The sequence below is a fragment of the Eptesicus fuscus genome, chromosome 22 (assembly GCF_027574615.1).
Source record: "Eptesicus fuscus isolate TK198812 chromosome 22, DD_ASM_mEF_20220401, whole genome shotgun sequence".
Classification (NCBI taxonomy): domain Eukaryota; kingdom Metazoa; phylum Chordata; class Mammalia; order Chiroptera; family Vespertilionidae; genus Eptesicus; species Eptesicus fuscus.
Window position 1 is genome coordinate 1,953,279 of NC_072494.1, and position 21,049 is coordinate 1,974,327.

The following is a 21,049-nucleotide window of genomic DNA, read 5'->3' on the forward strand; positions in this document are numbered from 1 at the left end:
TTAGTGACCGTTGGCATTGTGAAGGGGTCTGTTAACAGGGAAATTAAGAGGACAGCACACGTCTGTTTCTCTGCTGGCACGCAGGGTTCCGTGGCGTGTGGAAAGCTAAAGACAGAGCCTAAGAGATTCTAAAAGGCCGGCAGAGAAGGGGAGGGGGCGTTAATTCAAACTGTTAGAACCCAAAAGAGAAATCTGACAAACCTGAGTCATAGTAAAGATGGTAACAACTACCCCAGAAATAATGACCACTTTCATAAGTAAAAATGAGTAAGGCTCTTAAGGATCTACATACCACTGTCAACCGCCTGTAACTGGCATGTATAGGACACTACTCCCAACACCTGCAGAGTAAGTATTCTGGAGAAGTCCACAGGAAACATCCCCTAGGATAAACCACATACTGAGAAAAAAATCGCCTTTCTAAAGATAAAAATCCTACCGACTTTATTTTCGGGCCACAAGGGAACAGATTTTGAGGTCGATGACAGTGAAATCTGGAAGCGCTCCATCAACAGTATCAGCTTGTAGCTGTGCCACGTCCACACCAAAACCTGGCTTTTGTCAGTCAGCTTACTGTTAACCATTCGTGCATACACATTGGGGCGGGTTGTGATACCTTTTATGCAAACATTTTCACCATTTAAATAAAAGTGTTTTATAAACTTCACCTTTTTAGGGTTTCAGTCACAGCAAAACTGAGTGGACAGTACAGAGTTCTCATATGCATCACCACCAGCACCACCACCAACACCAACTCCATCACTACCAATACCACCTCCACTATCACCAATACCACCTCCACCACTAACACTACCAATACCTCCACTACCAACACCAACTCCATCACTACCAATACCACCTCCACTACCAACAATACCTCCACTACCAACACCAACTCCATCACTACCAATACCACCTCCACTATCACCAATACCACCTCCACCACTAACACTACCAATACCTCCACTACCAACACCAACTCCATCACTACCAATACCACCTCCACTACCAACAATACCTCCACTACCAACAATACCTCCACAACCAACACCAACTCCATCACTACCAATACCACCTCCACTACCAACAATACCACCTCCACCACCAACACTACCAACAATACCTCCACTACCAACACCAACTCCATCACTACCAATACCACCTCCACTACCAACAATACCTCCACTACCAACACTACCAACAATACCTCCACCACCAACACCAACTCCATCACTACCAATACCACCTCCACTACCACCAATACCACCTCCACCACCAACACTACCTCCACTACCAACACCAACTCCATCACTACCAATACCACCGCCACTACCAACAATACCTCCACTACCAACACTACCAACAATACCTCCACTACCAACACCAACTCCATCACTACCAATACCACCTCCACTACCAACAATACCTCCACCACTAACACTACCAACAATACCTCCACCACCAACACCAACTCTATCACTACCAATACCACCTCCACTACCAACAATACCACCTCCACCACCAACACTACCAACAATACCTCCACTACCAACACCATCTCCATCACTACCAATACCACCTCCACTACCAACAATACCTCCACTACCAACACTACCAACAATACCTCCACTACCAACACCAACTCCATCACTACCAATACCACCTCCACTACCAACAATACCTCCACTACCAACACTACCAACAATACCTCCACCACCAACACCAACTCCATCACTACCAATACCACCTCCACTATCACCAATACCACCTCCACTACTAACAATACCTCCACCACTAACACTACCAACAATACCTCCACTACCAACACCAACTCCATCACTACCAATACCACCTCCACTACCAACAATACCTCCACTACCAACACTACCAATAATACCTCCACCACCAACACCAACTCCATCACTACCAATACCACCTCCACTACCAACAATACCACCTCCACCACCAACACTACCAACAATACCTCCACTACCAACACCAACTCCATCACTACCAATACTACCTCCACTACCAATAATACCTCCACTACCAACACTACCAACAATACCTCCACCACCAACACCAACTCCATCACTACCAATACCACCTCCACTACCAACAATACCAACAATACCTCCACTACCAACACCAACTCCATCACTACCAATACCACCTCCACTATCACCAATACCACCTCCACTACTAACAATACCTCCACCACTAACACTACCAACAATACCTCCACTACCAACACCAACTCCATCACTACCAATACCACCTCCACTACCAACAATACCTCCACTACCAACACTACCAATAATACCTCCACCACCAACACCAACTCCATCACTACCAATACCACCTCCACTACCAACAATACCACCTCCACCACCAACACTACCAACAATACCTCCACTACCAACACCAACTCCATCACTACCAATACCACCTCCACTACCAATAATACCTCCACTACCAACACTACCAACAATACCTCCACCACCAACACCAACTCCATCACTACCAATACCACCTCCACTACCAACAATACCACCTCCACCACCAACACTACCAACAATACCTCCACTACCAACACCAACTCCATCACTACCAATACCACCTCCACTATCACCAATACCACCTCCACTACTAACAATACCTCCACCACTAACACTACCAACAATACCTCCACTACCAACACCAACTCCATCACTACCAATACCACCTCCACTACCAACAATACCTCCACTACCAACACTACCAATAATACCTCCACCACCAACACCAACTCCATCACTACCAATACCACCTCCACTACCAACAATACCACCTCCACCACCAACACTACCAACAATACCTCCACTACCAACACCAACTCCATCACTACCAATACTACCTCCACTACCAATAATACCTCCACTACCAACACTACCAACAATACCTCCACCACCAACACCAACTCCATCACTACCAATACCACCTCCACTACCAACAATACCAACAATACCTCCACTACCAACACCAACTCCATCACTACCAATACCACCTCCACTATCACCAATACCACCTCCACTACTAACAATACCTCCACCACTAACACTACCAACAATACCTCCACTACCAACACCAACTCCATCACTACCAATACCACCTCCACTACCAACAATACCTCCACTACCAACACTACCAATAATACCTCCACCACCAACACCAACTCCATCACTACCAATACCACCTCCACTACCAACAATACCACCTCCACCACCAACACTACCAACAATACCTCCACTACCAACACCAACTCCATCACTACCAATACCACCTCCACTACCAATAATACCTCCACTACCAACACTACCAACAATACCTCCACCACCAACACCAACTCCATCACTACCAATACCACCTCCACTACCAACAATACCACCTCCACCACCAACACTACCAACAATACCTCCACTACCAACACCAACTCCATCACTACCAATACCACCTCCACTATCACCAATACCACCTCCACTACCAACAATACCTCCACCACTAACACTACCAACAATACCTCCACTACCAACACCAACTCCATCACTACCAATACCACCTCCACTACCAACAATACCTCCACTACCAACACTACCAATACCACCTCCACTACCAACACCAACTCCATCACTACCAATACCACCTCCACTACCAACAATACCACCTCCACCACCAACACTACCAACAATACCTCCACTACCAACACCAACTCCATCACTACCAATATTACCTCCACTATCACCAATACCACCTCCACCACTAACACTACCAATACCTCCACTACCAACACCAACTCCATCACTACCAATACCACCTCCACTATCACCAATACCACCTCCACCACCACCACTACCAACAATACCTCCATTACCAACACCATCTCCACCACCAACTCCACCACAAACAACACCTCTACCACCAACACCAACACCACTATCACCAATACAACTTCCACCACCACCACTGCCACCAACAACTCCACCATCAACACCACCACTACCAACAACACCACCTCCACCAACAGCATTAACAACTCTACCACCACCACCAACCCCACCACAAACAACACCACCTCCACCACCAACACCAACTCCACTATCACCAATACCAGTTCTAACATCATCACCACCACCAATAACAACTCCTCCACCACCGCCACTGCCACCACCACCACCTCCACCTTCACAAACACCACCACCTCCACTAGCATCTGATGACGGAGTATGCTTCATAGAATGTGGGTCAAGTCAGTCCTCTGTGTTTTTCTCTTTCCATATCGTAGGGGAGATTCTGGGCCTTTTTTTCTCCATGTGCCCTTTAGAATCAATGTGTCGATATCCACAAAATAACCTGTTGAGCTATCGATTGGGACCGTGTTGAATCTGGATATATCTTTAAAGGGGGTCAACAATATTTTCGAACGTGCTCTGATCTCAAAGCGGGTGAGAATAGCCCACATTTTGGGCTGGGCTAACTTCTCTTGAACTACAGGTAAATTAGTGGGAACATGGAGGTCTGGGGTGGCTGAGGTTCCTTTCATGCATCGTATGTTCAAACATCTGTGCACCCCAATGGCCTGTCACTGGCGTATCACCCTCCTCTCCGCCTACAGCCTACAGCCTCCCAGACTTCCTTCAGATCTCAGCGCAAGGACCTCATCCTTGTCAAAGCATCCTATCATTCCGCAATACTTCCTCTCAGCATTAGCAACACTCCCTCTCCCCTGGAGTCACCTTCGTTATAAGTAATTGTATGTACATATGTGCGCTTATTTGATAAATGTCCACCTCCTCTCCCATTAGACTATGAGGGTAAAACTCATGAAAATTTGCTCTTAATTGTATCTCCAGTGCCTACTTGTACTCTGCATATTGAAGAACTCAATAAATATTGGAAAGAATGAACCATGTCTAGGAATTGCTTTCTCCACGCACGTTCAATGCCTCTGTGTTTCAATGATCTCACACTACATCACTTATCCTAGCATTACCCTTTTAGATGTAAATTCTATGGGTTCACAAATACAAACATTACCCTAAATAATAAATAGTTTAATCGTAGCAACATAGGCCTCTTTCTTAATCAAACCCTCTAAGATGTCACAGATGAGATTTGAGACTTGCATATAAAATATAACTTCATTATTGCAATTCAGTAAGTTGTATCCTAGATCAGTATTTCATTTTTATTTTATTTATTTATTTATTTTGTTAATTCTCACCAGAGGGTATTTTTCCATTGATTCTTAGGGAGAGTGGAAGAGAGAGGGAGAGACAGAGAGAAATAGCGATGTGAGAGAAACACATCTATTGACTGCCTCCTGCAGGCACTCTGACCAGGGCCCAGGCCTGGGAGGAGCCTACAACCAAGGTATGTACTGCCCTTGACTGGAATCGAACCCGGGACCCTTTGGCCTACAGGCCAACGCTCTATCCACTGAGCCAAACCGGCGAGGGCTAGATCAGTATTTTTAATTACACTCCACTCCACAAACAAATTTTTAAAATTCTATTGGAGTACAGAACCATGTCGCAAGTAGGTACAACTTTTCCCAAATTATAATTTCCAAACTGCAGGTTAGAATTCAGTGTTTATGGAAAGAGACCCTCAGATTATCACCTATCGATAGTCCTGATAAACCCTAATACCACTGAGCTACCCATCACAGGTAAGGAGACGGAGGTCGCTCATTTAAAGAAATTAATTACAAGCCACAAATAGAAACCTCCTAAGGATATATTTCAAGAATTGCATCAAAATCAGAAAAGCACCAAACACAAACTAAAATCTTAAAAGCTATAACCTGGCAGATTCATCCCTTTCTAGTGGCACCGTCCCTGTTTCCTTACCGATTGCCCCCGGGGACTATTTCCAACGTTTTCGATTCTCCACTGCTCCTGGCTCCTGGTCTTGTGGCCCTCTTCTCTCATGATTTTAAACCGGACAAGTGCACGCGAAAGACTGACGGAATGTTGTGCGCGTCACTGGCTTCCACCTAAACACTCGCAAAGGAGCCCCTGGGCCCCATGAATGCGGCCGCAGCGCGGTGCTGGGAAAGCAGGGCCCCCGGCACTCACCTGCCTCCCTGCGCCCGCCCGGCCCCTCCCTGCGGGGCAGGCCCACGCTGGGCTGAGTGGACTAACCGAGAGCAGAGGAAGGGCTGCCTGCTATTGTCTGCAGCAAACACGCGTGGCAACTGCAATCACTTCCAGCACACGGACCTGCGGTGCTGCGTGCAGACTAGTCCCTTGGAATTCCGCTCCGATGAAGGCGTGTCTCTCTGTGTGTGTGCAGGAGTGTGTTTCATATTTATGGTTTCAAACAACAACTTTCTCTTCCTAATGTGCATTTTAAAAACTGAGCATCTTAATAGTAACACAAGAGCCTGGACTTAGTCAACTCCAGGGAATCTATCACGTTACATACTTAGGAGGATATAAACTATAAGACAGCATAAGGAGATTTATTCATGGAGGTAAACAGGCTGGCAATTTGCTCAAATATATCATTTTCACGTACAGCCATATTTACAATGTACTTGTCAGATACAAGCAGCTAAAAGAACATATAATCAGAGGCATGAGATAATCCACACTCGTCTGGAAAACGTTAGTCTGCTCCTAACCTTGTGAGTCGCCAATGGTGTTTGTTACCGTTGATGTCGTCAAGATCTCTCTCTACAATGACATTATCGCCTACGGAAACGTGTGGAACAAAAATATTTCTCATGATCCTTAAAAACGGGCAGGTATTTTGATGGGACTACTGAAAAAAAAAGAAAAAAAGATTCTCCAAAAACTTCAGATGAGCAGAATAATCCTGAATAAAAATAAATTGCAAGACAAGTCTTGTATTAATACCCAATAACAACACACCTTCCTCTCAGTGGGATGACCCAATTCAAGGGATGATGCGCAGCCTTCAATGAATGGGGTAGCTGCCTCAAACCGGTTACACCAGCGGTCGCCAGCCGGTGGTCCACGGTCCGAAAGGTTGGCGACCGGTAGGTTACACAATGTTTCTTACATTATTTTATACAGTTTATTCATGTGCAATAATTTAAGTTTAATTATGTGTCAAAACTAGTAATTTTTCTCTACAGTGAAAAAAAAGTCTTCTCCTTGTTTCACTATTAAAAATTAAAAAAAAATCTGATTCCCCAAACAGCTTTTTCGTCCAAACTGTTTAAATTTCAACCCAATTCTTACCTCTGGGTGGGAAATGTCTCGAGCAGTATTCCCTCACAGAATGTGAAATTAGATACAACATCCAAGGGAGGAAAGGAAGAGATGAAATATGAAGGAAAAATATGACGATGACAAATATGATACCAGTAAGTAATTTAACCTTATTGTGAATCATTTTTCTTCCCCATCTTAAAAAAAAAAAAAAAAAAATTACTCTCAACTCTCCTGAAAGATAGCGGAAGACACTGGCAAGATAATTGGTTTGTAAACATAGCCCAAATATCCACTACAAATATGACCTCTGTGGTCCAATGACGAACACCCATTTCCACTAAAACCCGACGGGAGCTGATGTTACGGAAGATCTCCAAATAAAATGACTACTATTATTCCCTCTTATCTACCGGCCAAAGTAATGGCTCTTAAAACGGGAGCGCCCGGGCGGGCTAAAAGTTAGGAAATGTGCCAAATTAGACTAAATGACGTAGGCTCGTTGGAAGGCATTAGGAAGACTGAGCTACGAGCATTAAGCGCACTTTCAGAAAGAGCACAGACTATCCCATACGGTATCTCAGTTAATCCTAAGAAAACTTCTCTGTGGACTAGAGAAAAAATATGTATTCATCATTCAAAGGTTTATAAAATAAATAATGATTGAATTTCAAAATTTTTTTTAAATGAAAGCAATTCTTAGATAGTCCCATGGAAACAAAACTTTACAGTGTTGTTAAAATAATGGCCCACAGAACACATCACAGTAAATATTTTCCAATCAATGTCAGGTATCCTGTAGGGACTTTAATGGATATCATGACTCTTCATCCTAACTAGTATATAATAAAAGCCTAATATGCTAAGTGTCCAGTCATCAGGTCGGCTGTTCAACCAATCAAAGCGTAATATGCTAATGATATGCTAAGACCTCTCAACAGTTCACTATGACGTGCACTGACCACCAGGGGGCAGACGCTCCAACCAGTAGGTTAGCTTGTTGCTAGGGTCCGGCCGATCGGGACTGAGCGAGACAGGCTAGACACTCCCTGGAGCCCTCCTATGGTCCCTCCCGGGCTGGCCAACCTCCTGCGTCCCTCCCCGGCTTCTATGGTGCACCGGTGGAGTCCCTTGGCCTGGCCTGCACCCTTTCGCAATCCAGACTCCAGGGGATGTCAGAGAGCCGGTTTTGGCCCAATCCCATAGGCCAGGCCGAGGGACCCCACTGGTGCACGAACCAGGCCTCTAGTTCATTTATAAAATAACTGATAGCCCTGGCCGGTTTGCTTCAGTGGATAGAGCCTCGCACCACGGACTGAAAGGTTTCGGGGTTCAATTCTGGTCAAGGACACGTACCTCGGTTGCAGGCTCTATCCCTGGCCCTGGTCACAGCACATGCGGGAGGCAACCAATTGACGTGTCTTTCTCACATCAATGTATCTCTCCCGCCCCCTCCCTCCTACTCTCTAAAAACCAATGAAAAAATACCCTGGGTAAGGATTAACAAAAATAAAACCGTTTCCTCAAAAAGATGCTGATCTCTTCTGTTGGCAGAATATTGGGGATTTCACATTTAGCTGGTGATTTCATGATCGATCTCGCCTATGTAGTGGAGTGAGTGATCTAGGAAATGTAGCTTATTCAATGACAAGGGACAGCTCAGAGGTTAGGAGACATGACGTCCCAGTAAACGTTTACTAATAAAGTTGGAAGCGCTCTATAGTATTGTTAAGTATTAATCTATCAGAGACGATCACACGCTCATAATAAATGTACCAAAACATTCTTGAAACGTATTTTGATTTAGGACAAATATGCTCTTAACCCACCAGGACAAACCCAGCTGGCCACCAGTTTATGTAAATAAAACTTTATTAGGACACAGCCTCACCAACACTGCCCCGCGATTAGCTGACATATTGTCTAGAGCAGTGGTTCTCAACCTTCCTAATGCCGCGACCCTTTCATACAGTTCCTCATGTTGTGGTGACCCCCAACCATAAAATTATTTTCGTTGCTACTTCATAACTGTAATTTTGCTACTGTTATGAATCGTAATGTAAATATCTGTGTTTTCCGACGGTCTTAGGCTCTACAGCAGCGGTTCTCAACCTGTGGGTCGCGACCATCAGAAAACACAGATATTTACATGACGATTCATAATAGTAGAAAAATTACAGTTATGAAGTAGCAACGAAAATAATTTTATGGTTGGGGGTCACCCCAACATGAGGAGCTGTATGGAAGGGTCGCGGCGTTAGGAAGGTTGAGAACCACTGCTCTAGAGGGTGCATTATTACGTCAGCACAACTGAGCAGCTGCAACAGAGACCTCCGACCCAGAAAGCTGACACAGTTACTGCCCCGACATTGAGCTAAAATGCTGGCTTGCTTCTGCTTCAGGCCGTCACAGCACCCCACTGTGTGGACTGAGCCCCCAATTCAGAGGAAGCCAACCTCACGTCCTAGCTACCTTTACCAACCAAGGGGCACGTTTTCCCCAGAATAAAATCAGCTCTCCCAAGGGGTGAAATGTAGTTTACATCCTGGTCACCTATAGAAATGCTGGGCTAGAAAGCTATCAACCTGCTGTTACATGTAATGTGCTAATCTACGAGCAATAAGGAATATCTAAACTGCACATGTATGTCACCCGGAAGAGAACTCTTACAGAACAAAGTACAATCACCTGTTATCACACAGACTACGTGGAATAAGCCCAAATCACAAGCAACAGAAAAAAATGCCAAAGTCCTGATACACAAAAATGCATTATCTATAAACCTCATCTATTCTTCTTCTTAAGTTGTAGAAAACGCCAACTATAATTACAAAATACGTATTCAAAACATGTAAACCACCAATTTTCCACTTGTAAAAGCCTGATTCCAAAAGCAATTTACTTTATGATTTACTTAAGCTTCGCAACTACATTAAAATATGATAGTATAGACACAACAGCTTGTTAACAAGATTATCACAACATTAAAATCATAATGTGGCACTTCAATTATGGATACTTAAAATTAAAGCTAATCCTCACAGTACCAATTTTTATCTCCTAAATAATTTTAGCTATTAGCTGCTCATTCACAGTCTATATCTACAGTGGCAAGCATTCTGGAGCAGGCCTGAGCGCTGCTTTCAGCTTTGGGAGTAAGACAAAAGCTGCATCCCCGACGTCCCCGTCTTTGACACACAATCTTGTGCTATTAAAGGAAAAATACATTTGTTTACCTTGGCTCAATGCCATTCCCGTCGTTGCCAATGTGGCTGTTTTAAGTAGAAGCACCCTCGATGCCAAGAGTACATGTTTTCTTTTCTGGTTTTATCATTCTGAATGTATTACGTGGTCATAAAGCGGCAGTTACTCAGATTTTTTTTTCTTGTTTTTAAATAAACATTTTTTTGCTGGTACATAGTAGGCACCAAGTTGAATAAACCAATGCTTAGATTAATGAATATAATTATGCATTTTACAAATATACAACGGAATTAGACTATGCCTGACTTCACCCATGTTGTTGTTGCACAAAACTTATAATTGATAAGTATGTAATCAATAACTCACAGTCAAGTTCAAATTCAAAGTTCACAGTAGAGAAAAAGATTGTAAATGAACATAGTTCCAAAGTCATATATGCCAGTTGCTACCCAAACCCATAAATAACCCAGAGGTACTAGTGCTAAGCATCTATTTGATTTTGTTAAACATTAGGTAAGAATGAATCTGAGACTTATCCCTCACCCCCCATAAATGGTGGAAACGTTAATTTCTCTTTGGCCCATCTGAAACTCAATGTCAAATCTTGCTCTCACTCTCCCCTGAGGAAAAGGAAAGTAACATTCCTAACGTATGTGGTAAACAGGTGACCCAGATCACTGTGTCAGTGTGTATGTGTATGTGTACACGTGTAAAATGTGTCTGCACATGTATGCTCATATCACACAAACTACATAAAGTTAACGCCATAACATATATATTCAAGTACAATAAATGGCACAGACTGTGATGAGATTGATCATTTTCCCAATGACCACGCTGTATTTTCTAAGCTGCATTCTCATGTTTATGAGGGTAGTTGAACATCATGCTCTACAACAGTGGTTCTCAGCCTTCCTAATGCCGCGACCCTTTCATACAGTTCCTCAGGTTGTGGTGACCCCCAACCATAAAGTTATTTTCGTTGCTACTTCATAACTGTAATTTTGCTACTGCTATGAATCGTCATGTAAATATCTGATATGCAGGATGTCTTAGGCGACCCCTGTGAAAGGGTCGTTCGACCCCCAAAGGGGTCGCGACCCACAGGTTGAGAACCGCGGGTCTAGCAGAAGCGGTGGCCTAGAGACTCACAGGCGCCCACGGTATCCGCTGGCTGCCCCGTGCGCGCGGCGGGAGGCCTGGACCGAACCCAGGGCCTGCGCTGCTGCTCTAGGACAGAGAGGATAAAAGCAAGAGGCGCTCTGTGTGGAAGAGAAGAGGAGCCTGCTGACTGGGGGGCGGTGCTGGCAAGAGACTCCTACTGACCCTCTGATAGCGTCATGGCATCTGATTGAAACAGGAAGCTAACACATTGCTTTTAAACCCAATTTCACAGGGCAAGCTACTCGTGTGGTTAAAAAACACATATAGACACACACACGGGCACTTACAATGATAAACGTAACTTATGTTTATGTTTGAAAACAAAATATATGTTGCAAATATTAAATCACCTATAATCACTGTTATGATTACATAACACATTCTGAATTTTAAAAATATGTATTTACTTTCCATACTATTAAACAGCCTGCTGATTTCACGAGAAGCACTTTGTTAATACTTTCTGGGTTGACTTTTCATGTATTTTTCTTCAATGTCACTTCCAATGTTCTCATGGCCTTATATTCCTCTTTTAGACTACGTATTTAATTCAGGAGTCAGAAATACTTGGGTTGCCTTCTCCTCCCCTACACCTACTTTTCACTATTGTGAAACAAAGTCATTGAACCTTCTTGTACATAAATCTTTATAACCCTAACGGATATTCTGAAAAGCAACGGGATCTCCAAATTCCAATACTGTCACTTGCAAGATTTCCTTGACTGGAAGGGGGATATTTAGAGAGATGAGATAGAGATAGAGATAGAGATAGAGATGATATAGTGATAATAGAGAATACACATGTACATATACAAACACACAAATGACATATGCACACACAAAGTTGTCCACAAGAATGAGATTAAATGGGATACTAATAATAGTCTTATCTTCAAGTCTGAATCAGATGGACACAATTATTCATGGAGACAGCCTTTTACTCCAGGTCATGTGGAAGTTCCAGTTTAAGAAATATCAGCGTCCGTGGTTTAACCACAATGCTTAGCAAGAGATGCAAGCCCGATCAAACTAACACAGTGGTCACCAAACCACGGCTCCCGAGCCACATGCGGCTCTTTGGCCTCTTGAGTGTTCTAACGCTACTTCTTCAAAATAGACTCGCCCAGGCCGAAAACCAACTTCTGCGCATGGGCCACAAAGTTTCAATCGCACTGTATGTGCGCGCCCACACGTGGTATTTTGTGGAAGAGCCACACTCAAGGGGCCAAAGAGCCGCATGTGGCTCACGAGCCGCGCTCTGCCGACCACTGAACTAACACAATAAGCTGCTAAAACATTATTGGGTCGCCAGGAGTCACACAGCCCTTAGATCAGATGCTACACAGGCCAAGTACCACCGCGTGCTGGCAGAGGAGAGAGATTCAAGATGCCACTTTTTAGACGAGTGCATCTAGAAGGGAAACTAAAACAATGCATTCTTCAAACGTCTCTGAATCACTCTGGAGGCCTCAGCCTTCCAATGAAATGTTAGAGAACTAGATTCCTTCCGCCTCTCCAATCTACGAGTCTGAAGTGCAGAAACTCATAGGATATTGAAGCGATTGCAAACTTTTGAGTTCCTATTTAGAACGTGTTGCATCTCTTAAAACAATGCCCAAGTTTAAATAGACATACTTTAAATTTTAACTTTGCATTAATGGCGCGGGTAGAATGACTATTACATACACCAGGAAAAAATAGCCCGGAGAAGAAACTGTGCAACCCAACATCGCCATCTAGTGGCCAGATTCCTAACACGTGACAAAGCCAAGCCCAGGGTAGAGGAGAGATTATGTCCTGGTGGTTGGATGCTATGCTCATCGTCTAAATCTTCGGCTCTCACCGAGCAGGCTTGGCTCTGCACGTAACATACTAACCCCTAACTGCCACTGTTTGCACTCCAAAAAGGTCACGTATATTCTCCCCAGAGAGGTATGTCCATAAATCCAACCAACCTATATGTTTGGATATTACTATTGTCCAAAAGCTTTGCATAGCAAGTTTATATTTCTTCTTTGTGAGCTCTATTCTCTATGTGCCTTTGTTTTTCAGAATTTGAAAACTCCCTTTTCCTCAAGTTATTTAGTTCAAATACCTTCCCACTTCGTAGCTCTGTTATGCACGGCCCACTACTTGCCCCTAGAACGGAAAAGGGGAGAGATGCCATGTTAAAAAACGGCCCCGCTTTTCCCCTCCATGTGCAGAATTTACTACAAGAGCTAAGACAGGTGCAAGATATCATAATGCAGAAATCAGATCACTTTGGCACAGCCACAGGGTGGAGTTGGCAGAGATAAGGAGAAAATGTGATGAAAAGAAGTTGAGAATTTTACCTCTAAATCCACTGTTATTATACTGTAGTCAGAGATTTAAGCTAGAGACGATGCATTCTTTTTCTGCCCTGAGAAATCTTTTTTCTTATCTCATCGTTTTCATAAATCCTGTACGGTATTTCCACACAGCCGTGGAGCTACCATGAGCTCAGACAAGACACATCCCTGTGCCGCTCTGCATTCCAAGACGACACTGAGGCTCCCAGTCAAGCCCATCGTGTCGGACACGTGTACACTCTAGAAGCAGCACGCTAGCCCTGGCCGGTGAGCCTCAGTTGGTTGGGCAGCGCCTCATGCACCGAAAGGTCACCGGGTCAGGGCACAGGCCCGGGTTGCAGGCTGGACCCCCAGTAGTGGGTGTGCAGGAGGCAGCTGACCTATGTTTCTCTCACATCGATGCTCTCTCTTTCTCCCTCTCCTTCCCTCTAAAAGCCACTAAAAACCTATTTTAAAAACTAAAACTAAAATAAGCACTATACATCATTAAATAAGAATAATGTATACAAACATTTTAAAACTTCTTATCTTCATCGTATTAATATGTCATCAATCACAACACATTCTCTCCTTGTGGCGAGCCGGCACGGCCATGGCACACTCAGCCCCAGGCACCTTATGTGCCGTGCCTGAGACGGGCGGTGAAGGATGGAGAAAAGACAGACAAGAGGATGAAGCTGGGTCTGGGTGGGACGCTGTCCTCTGATGGAGAGCTAGCGACAGCGCCACGGACCACAGGCCGTGTCTTTATTTTACAGCCGATGCCACGAGGCAAAGGAAGGGCGTGGTCAAGATGTTGACAGCATCCTCGTGGGTTTCGATCCTACTCAGTTACACGCACCTGAACTCTGACAAGCCCACGTCACTCAGGCACGTGGGGCCACGTGTTCGGACCACAGGTTCAAGCTGACAACTCCAGCTGTTGGCTACAATGGTGCTGGGAGGCTCTGCCCTCCAGGCTGGGACGTGCATGTGGCCATGAGAGGACTGTGCCCTCTCCTCAGTCCGAGGCTTGAACCTATCCAGACACTAGCCGCTCTCCACAGCTCCTGAGTCAGTGGTCGGCAAACTGTGGCTCGCGAGCCGTGGTTTGCCGCTCTGTTGACTAATGAGTTTGCCGACCACGGTCCTAAGTTATCCCTATTCTCCATATAAGACCTTTTAAGCCTATATTACAAAAAAAAAAGTAAGATTAAAAACAGGTTGAGCTGAAGTTACAGTTGGAGTCTCATCTCTGGTTTTTACCAGTTATCCTACTGCTCATGTCATTTCTTCCCATTGTCTCCATCTCTTACTTCATTGGTGTTCTAATCATTCACAAAATGCTCCCGGTACAGAAAACTGCGTGAGGAAGTACCTGTAAGCGCATCACCCAGATGTCACGCCTACTGTGCTCTGGTTTATTCCTACCTTTCTCTCTACTTTTCTTACATGTAGTGGACATCACGTTCTAATGTAAATTTTTTTCGTGGTATTTTCCACAGAACATTATAACACGAGAACTCTTATGTCACTAAAAGCATCATGTTAGAGATCATTTAAATATCCAGATAGAGTGAATAATGCTACAACTTTCCATTACACACACATATATACACACATCTATAATAATAAAAGCGTAATATGCTAATTAGACCGGACGTCCTTCTGGACGTCCTTCCCTCCAAAGCCGCAGTGGGCAGGGGCCGAGGCAGAGGCGGCAGAGGTCCCCGGCCACGGCGGTGGCGGGCGAGGGCCGGAGCCAAGGTCCTTGCACGGGCCTCTAGTATCTATATACTACGGCATGTTACATATATGACATATTCATGACCTTATTTTTTTCTTTAACAGCAGACAACTAGGTTCTACTCAGCCTGTTCACCTTCATATTCTGAAGTGTGAGGAACAGGTCCGCTGCATACCGTATCTCAGGAAGTGCAATGACTGCGGACAGCGCGTGTTTCAAGGCTCTGGGTGCGTATTGGTGCCCTCTCCGCTTCCGTCCAGCAGCGTCGTCCGGGCCCCCGGCCTTCTGGAACGGGAAGGACGCTCCATCTTCCCTCTCCTCCCGCTGAACCGCGGTGACATCGACGACCACATACGAAGGCTGCTGTTGTTACCGACTTTACATCCTTGTGCTGTCAGAGTTGAACGCTTTCCGGGCTTACTTCAACATACCTGGCCAAGCACCCACGGAGCTCATCTTTCTGAACATGTTATGCACATGCAATACAACACACTGATGTTGTCTATTAGTTTTGTGACACATCAAGTTTTTCAATACAGTCAAAGCGTAGTGATTCCTTCAACGGCTTTTTAGCTTCTCTCTCTCCTCATCAAACCTCAAAAGGACAGTCCCTCCCTCCATCTACTGGACGTGGGTGCTCCACAGACACGAGTTTCCTCTCGTGTTCTCGCGGTGAGACCATGAAGTCATCTCTTCTCTCCAGACAGCAAGACAGCCGCCTCTTACACCACTTACTGAGGAATCCCACGCGTCCGGGAAGGCGCGGGCACTTTGTGATCCGAGGACAGCGTCCCGGGGTCTTCGCAGGATCTACGCTAACAAACACTAACTGGTTGCGGGGAAGGCACAGGAAACCCCGTGAGTCTCCGACTCCATCCAGAGTCTGGCCGCCTCACTAAGTCCTCTGATGAATTCCGGGGGCGCCTTTGTGGTTAGCGCTCGCGGGCCGTCCAGGTATAAATCATCCTCTGGAGAATCGCGGCCACTCCGTCGCCTCCCTGTCAAGCCATCGCTGTTAATTCCGGTTTCCACGCGCATGACTGGGCTATCAATCCCCCTTTTACTCTTCGTTTTCTGAGAGTGAGGGTGTGTGCAGGGCAGACAGGGGTGAGCAAAAGTAGGGTCACAGTTGCACTGGAAGGCTCTGTGGAGTTAAGGACGCTCCGGTAGCCGTCACACCCGGCACGTCTGTTTCCAGACGAACAACTGTAAACCTCCTGTTGCCCACCCGTGTGTGTGCACCCTTGTCAATAATTCAACAGACAGTTACCGACCACCTACTGTGTGCTGATTCTGCAGGAAGCCAAGGAGCCACGTATGCCGTCCACGGGGGTACTGCAGCTGCCCCATAACGTGCAGGCAGGAGCGGACGCTGCACCGGCCCCGCGCTGGCTCCCTCCCCCTCGGACTCCACGGAGCTGCACATGATCCTCCTAGTTTCTCTCCGGAATCCCAACCCCAAACCCAGGACAGACTAGGCGTTAGGTCACTGGCCTCCCGGACACGGGAAACACCTGTCCAGCCGCCTCCTGGGCCCAGCCCCCGGCCCACTGAGGGCTTCGGGGAATTCCTCACGCCTGTCCCCACCGCCCCCCGGCACTCAGAGACCCTGAGTGGCTCCCATCAGCCCTGCCAACCTCCTCCGGCTCCGGCTCCACCCAGGGATCCTCCGCAAACAAGGACAGATGTCACTGACGGGGAACAGCCTCTGAGTGCTGAGGGGAAGTGTATTAGAAAAGGCTGGACAAGTTTCCCTTTACCTCAGGCCAGGTACGTCCTGGACTCCACCTGCACGTCCCCCTCCTCCCCGCCCAGTGCCATCCCCTCCCCTTGCACCTGCACGCCCCCCCCTCTGCCCAGCGCCATCCCCTCCCCCTGCACACCTCCCTCCTATGCCCAGTGCCATCCCCTCCCCCTGCACACACACACACCCCCAGTGCCATCCCCTCCCCCTGCACACCCACCCCCCCAGTGCCATCCCCTCCCTCTGCACTTGCATGCCCCCCCTCTGCCCAGCGCCATCCCCTCCCCCTGCACACACACCCACCCAGTGCCATCCCCTCCCCCTGCATCTGCCCCCGCCTCTGCCACCCCCTTCCTGAGCCCAGGCCAAAGCGCTCATCCCTCCACTGCCTGGTCGGACCCAGACACCGACCCCAGGTGAGAGAAGGAGGGATTCCCGCCCCTTCCTACATTCCCCTCCTGGCCTGTCAGTCACGTGGATCGCACCACTGTTGACAGGAACCTCAGATGTAAAGGAAGGAGGCTCTCTCTGCTCAAGGCACAAACCAAAAGCCAAAGCAAGGGCCAGGCCCGTATACTACGCTGTTCACCGCTTTTATTTTATTTTTTATATGTTTTATTGATTCCAGAGAGGAAGGGAGAGGGGGAGAGAGAGAAACATCAATGGTGAGAGAGAATCATGGATCGGCTGCCTCCTCCACGCCCCCCACTGGGGATGGAGCCCACAACCCAGGCTTGTGCCCTGATGGGGAATCGAACCATGACCTCCTGGTTCCTAGGTCGCTGCTCAACCACTGAGCCACACCGGCCGGGCCACTGTTCACTGCTTTTAGTTATCCAACTATTTAACCGTGTTTTGCGAATCTCAATGTTACCAATAACGTGTGTGTATGTGTGTGCAATGTATGCAACCTATGTAAACCGAGTCTGTGGCACAGCCATGTAACTAAGTGGCTCTGGAGTGATCCGACGCCCCCTATCTCAGAGCACCGGGCGCCGGCCACGCGGACCAGGTGCCACGTGTTTCTCTCGCTGGTTCAGCTCTCCTGTCTCCAAAGCAGAGCCCGCGGGCGCTGCCTAAAGGCAGGGATCCCCAGTTCCGCGAAGGGAACCGTCACTTCAGGCGCGGTTCTCCGGGCCCGCGGGCTCCTCTCCCTGATGAGACCGCCCGTGCTCCTGGGTGGCTGTCCTCGTCCCCTGCGCCCCCTCCCTCGCCCCGCCCCGCGCCCCGCTGCCGTGCTCCCTGCGGTTCTGGCCTTCAGCTCTCGCATCCTCTTTGTCCTCCCGCACCGTCTACTCAACAGACACAAACGTGCGGAGGCCAGCTGTGGTTTCCGGAGTAGAGGTCGGCGCGCACGCTTCGTCTACACACATGATTGTACCAGGCACGACGTGTTCCGTGTGCGACCGTGCCGTCTGAGAGAGAGGACGCAGCTCCAGGGAGACCCGGGAGCCCGCGCACCAGTTCTGCCCGGAGCCTTAACACGGTATATTTTACCCCGATGCTCCATGCACTGCTCTGTTCCATAACTTCACCTTTCTGAGACTGACTGCATTCTACGCAGACACACCTCCTCCGTTGTGTACTCCGTTTTAGTTTTCCCCTCCTTTTTTTTTTTTTTTAACAACAAGACGTTAAACAATAAAACAGGCTCCTTTGCTCCAGCTGGTAATTTCTCCGAACTAGCAATAGATTATTCCTCTTTTCGTGACATCATAATCATCTAGGCAGAAGTACCATGTATCTTTGTGTAGAAGCTACTGTTTCCATTAAATTTAATTACCTCCCCCTGTGGTTTTAAATAGAAGTGGCTTCAAAATGAGGGCAGCTTCTATTAAATTTAATTACTTTCCCCTGCTGCTTGCCTGGTAACCGTGCCTGGCAATCAGCCTGCAATCGGGAGGAGATGGTAACCGTGGACTCGCAGCAACAAAACAGGGCCCGACCGCCTCGTGGCTCTCCTTCCTCGCTTCTAACTGCTGTTTAGCTTTGATTTAAGACCCCGAGAAGAACATGAGCACGGAGAGAAGAAGATGCGTTTTAAAAACCCAGTTTTGCATCACAGGCTAAAGACAGGGAGACAGGCCACTTCTGGGCAACGACCTCGGCGATGATCACGCTCGGAGGCTCAGCTCACAACTTCTGAGTTAGTATCATTAGACGGGCGATGAGTGTTCTATACCTCACCCTTTTTAAATGTCGAGTAAAAAGCCTGCCTTGACCCTGACCAGATGGATTTAAATACTGCTTGCTAAAAATAAATAAATAAATAAATAAAAAAGGCATCAAGTGAGGGAAGAAATTCAAAGAAATATTCACAAATCGTCATGTGCAAACGCGGAAAAAACCACCAGCGGGCTCATTAAAGACCACTGTCTTTGGGGAAAAAAAAAAAAAAAAAAAAGTGAATCCATGTGCTCTATGGTGGTATGAAAATGTCAATCTGTTTTAAAATACCATGATATCATCTAATGCGATATAAAATTTTAACTACCTCCTTTTTAATTAAATATTAATTAGGAGGAAATACTGCTCCGTTCAGCCACCATTGTACTGTTTACTTTGTTACAAGCAGGCAGAATTTAGATGAACAATATTTCCATTCAATCACACAGTTTAGTATAAATATAAAACAAGACACCCCTTAAGCATTTTAAGTAACAAATTAAACATTTACATTTTTTACTGTGCACTGAGGCTTAACATTTATGCAGCTTCAAAACCAAAGTACAGCCTCCAGGGAAGTCTCTCACTGACAAATTAATACCTTAGAGAACGGGGCTGAATGGTGGCAATGAACTCATTTGTTCCCCCAATAATGAAGAATGACTTTTTCTTTGCCACATCTGTGACTGTTGCCATGGTGACCCAGCCTTACCTCATTGCTTCTCGGAGAGCTCCTCGCTCACCCAGCGTCGTGTGCTTGATGTCATCGAAATTATTCTCTAGCTTCTCGCAATCCTGCAACATATTAAAAAATGCATCAATCCCCCGGCATCCGGAGGTAAAAATTATATCTGCGCAATTAGGAAAAATGGATTGATTATATTGATGATGGACTCCTGAAAGAGAGGCACACCACTGTAATTGGGTAGGATTCATTAAAATTGACAGTGTGAATTCCACAGTAACCAAATAAAAACGTCTTAGGATACAGCTGCGACAGAAATCTTTTGACCAATTTTCCAAAATTGGGAACATAGAAGAAGTGAGTAAAGACCAGTTCTCTGAACTCATCTCCACCATATCAAAGCCAATTTAAATTCAAAAGAGAAAGTCAATAAGATCAGGATAAATATTTAGTTCTAAATGAATTAGAACTTACTACGATGAAAAGATACAGCCCAGATCTAATCTAATTTAAAAAAAAGGCTCCCACATTTTGGAACTGAAATTGTATAAGATCTTTAATAGCAATTGCATAAATTAAATGTTTATTTACATCTCTTATCATTAAGTGACATTATATCAGGTTCTTAGCATTCCTGGGTTAAATTTTCTAAAATTTTGTTTCAATTTTAACTTATTTTTTTTAATTTAAAACTTAATCTTACATGACCTAGTAAGTTTTAAAAACGTTATGTATAGGATTCAACTTTAGACTGAAAAAATGTATCCATAGGAGTTTTTAGCATTTTAGACTTCATGTAGAATTTAGCCGGAT

The 21,049-nt window shown here is 45.9% G+C and overlaps 1 protein-coding gene across 1 annotated transcript in view; it reads right to left on the bottom strand.

Annotated features, from left to right (window-relative positions):
• Positions 1-21,049, bottom strand: part of DPYD (dihydropyrimidine dehydrogenase) — a 370,484-nt gene that overhangs the window by 299,225 nt on the left and 50,210 nt on the right. The window contains exon 3 of the mRNA XM_008147316.3: positions 20,264-20,346. Within this exon, the coding sequence (XP_008145538.2) occupies positions 20,264-20,346 (83 nt within the window). The remainder of the gene's footprint in view (positions 1-20,263; positions 20,347-21,049) is intronic.